Source organism: Chrysochloris asiatica, unplaced genomic scaffold (assembly GCF_000296735.1).
Source record: "Chrysochloris asiatica unplaced genomic scaffold, ChrAsi1.0 scaffold00669, whole genome shotgun sequence".
NCBI classification, from domain to species: Eukaryota; Metazoa; Chordata; class Mammalia; order Afrosoricida; family Chrysochloridae; genus Chrysochloris; species Chrysochloris asiatica.
In genome coordinates this window covers 79,204-81,858 of record NW_006409187.1, presented here as the reverse complement: position 1 = coordinate 81,858, position 2,655 = coordinate 79,204, and the positions used below count along the sequence as shown (strand labels likewise).

The following is a 2,655-nucleotide window of genomic DNA, read 5'->3' as shown; positions in this document are numbered from 1 at the left end:
ACATGTGAATACCCCTCAAAAATGTTATCAAGTGTGTTGATTATATATATTTATTTCCTGTCCTTGTACATACTGCAGGTGCTTGTTATAGAAGGGAAGAAATACTCATCATCTTCATCACAACATGCTCAGCATCTCAGAGTATAGGCACTGATTATGAACAGAGTCATAGGTAAAGGATGCTTTAAGGAGAGAGTGGCTTATGAACAAAGGGAATTTGTCCAGATCTGATTTGAGGAAAGAAAGTAAATCTTCCTAAAGGAAGCTAACAGGTAACAGTTAAGGATTACAGTCCAAGTATGTACTCTACAAAGTCCTGTTTGCTCTTAAATATCTAATAGTTTGGAGCTTCATTTCTTCTAAAATGTCAGAGTCATATAAATCTCATGACTGCTAATTGCCAATCCCTCTGCATAGAGAACTTTTTTCTCTGCCTAATGCATCTCGATTCATTATGTAGATCAGAAATTACATGGCCCCATTTCAAAGAAGACTTTCTTCTTTGCACAGTAGATCCAGAAATTTTTACATTGAATAAAAGCACCATGCTCTTTCATTTCATGATGTTTTATAATTTTTATGAAGTTTTTCTAACAAAATCCAGAGCCTTTGTAACAGCCTCTCATTGCATCTTCTTTCTAAGTCTGAAGTCAAAAGGAGAAAAGTGAGGGAAAGAAAAATCCTTACTAATAAAGTAAGGAAAATGTACCAAAGATCCATAAATGTTTCCTTTAACGTTGGGTTGTCCAGATAGTGTTTCCGCTAGAATGGTTGAGAGGCAATGATTAACAAGACAGTTGACACAGAACATAAGGTAGTATTGGTAAACTGGAGTTTCTCCAGTGGTGGGAAGAATTATTGAAACCAATAAAGGGGATATGGTGATAGCGTGTTTTAAGTCAATTTGTATTCTAAATGTATGTATGAGGGTAAGTAAAAAGTATTGCTACAAAAGCACAAACATTTATAAACCATTATAAAATGTGAAGTTGTTGTTTCTCAGGATAGACTCCTTTGAAATCGATACAGTTCAGAAAGCATTCCTTATGATTAGCACTAGACTGTGAACCACAAATTTGGTGATTCGAGTCCACCAGCTGTTTCATGGGAGACAGATGAGAATTTCTGTTTCCTCAAAGATTTAAAGTTTTGCTAAGGAGTTCTAATCAACTTGAATTGATAGCACTTAGCAAAAACAGATACATTTACACTCACTTATGGAATTCATTAGAATCCTGGTGTGGCACAAAGGCTAATGTGCTGGACTACAAATTCAATTTGAACCTCAAGGTTGGTGGTTGTACATCACTGGTTCTCCTTGGGGGTGGGGGGGTGGGGGAAGTCACTATCAGTCAGAACTGATACTTGACAAGAACGAGATAGAATTAATTAACATGGATATTACTAGATTAACCATAAAATACAAACTACCAGAATTACACTAGATACTAGATCAACTTTCAATATCTCCTAGAATACTATAGCTAATGCATGAAATAAATGATGATCAAATAAACTTTCCACATATTCAGTAGATCAGAACATTCCTAAAATTAACAGGTACTGTTTAAATTGAAGACACATAAGAAAGTAAAGCACATTCAAGAAAACAGTTAATATTTGTACTTCTGGAAATTTTTATTAATAAGTATTTTAGAAAACACTCTATTATGCTAAGTGATTTGGGGAAAAAAGCAACTGTTACACTATGTGCAAAAATTTTTAAAATAACATTTTATTTTTCAGCTTTTCCAAAGCCTCTTTCACATCCTTGTTTCTTAAACTGTAAATAAGAGGGTTTAACATGGGAATGACAAGAGTATAGAACAATGAGGTCATTTTGTCCTGATCTAAAGAATAGGAAGAACTTGGGCGGAAATACATAAATAAAATAGTTCCCTGGAAAATTGCAACAACAGTTAAGTGGGAGGTGCAGGTGGAGAAAGCTTTGAACCTTCCTTCCGTAGAGTGGATCTTTAAGATTGCAAAGATAATGTAACAGTAAGACACAAGAACTCCTGAAATGGTACTTAGTTCAATGAAGCCAAAAACAGTGAATAATGCCAGCTCATTGACCTGAATATCAGAGCAGGAAAGAAGGAAGAGTGGAGGTAAATCACAGAAGAAGTGATTGATTTCATTTGAGCCACAAAAACATAAGCGGAAAGCTAAAGTTGTATGTATCAAAGCATCAACCATGCCAATCAGGTAAACCCCTGCCATGAGCATGGAACACACTTTGTTGGACATGTTGACTGTATAAAGCAAGGGGTTGCTAATAGCCTTGTACCTATCAAAGGCCATCACTGCCAGCAGGAGACATTCAGAATCTGCAAAGATACAAAAGGTGAAGAATTGCATAGCACAACCAATGAAGGGAATTGATTTGTTCTTGGCAAAGAGGTCCACTAGCATCTTGGGTCCAATTGCTGTAGAGTAGCAGAGATCACAGAAAGAGAGATGACTGAGGAAGAAGTACATAGGTGTTTGAAGCTGGGAATCCATTCTAATTAAAAAGATCATTCCAAGATTTGCTACAAGAATAATGAAATACACAATCAGGAACATGACGAATATGATTGTCTTAATCTCAGGGTTATTAGTAATCCCCAAGAGCTGGAATTCAATCAAGTAGGAGCAATTTTCTCCCTCCAT

The 2,655-nt window shown here is 35.9% G+C and overlaps 1 protein-coding gene across 1 annotated transcript; it reads right to left on the bottom strand.

Moving 5' to 3' along the window:
* Window positions 1-1,722: 1,722 nt before the first annotated feature.
* LOC102813550 (olfactory receptor 5W2-like) lies at window positions 1,723-2,655 on the bottom strand. The gene has a single exon (XM_006877913.1). The coding sequence runs from the start codon at window positions 2,653-2,655 to the stop codon at window positions 1,723-1,725; it is 933 nt and encodes a 310-aa protein (XP_006877975.1).

What these genes read in the sequence shown, in the direction of transcription:
- LOC102813550 (XM_006877913.1), bottom strand. Translation starts at nt 2,655, where the DNA reads ATGGAGGGAGAAAATTGCTCCTACTTGATTGAATTCCAGCTCTTGGGG.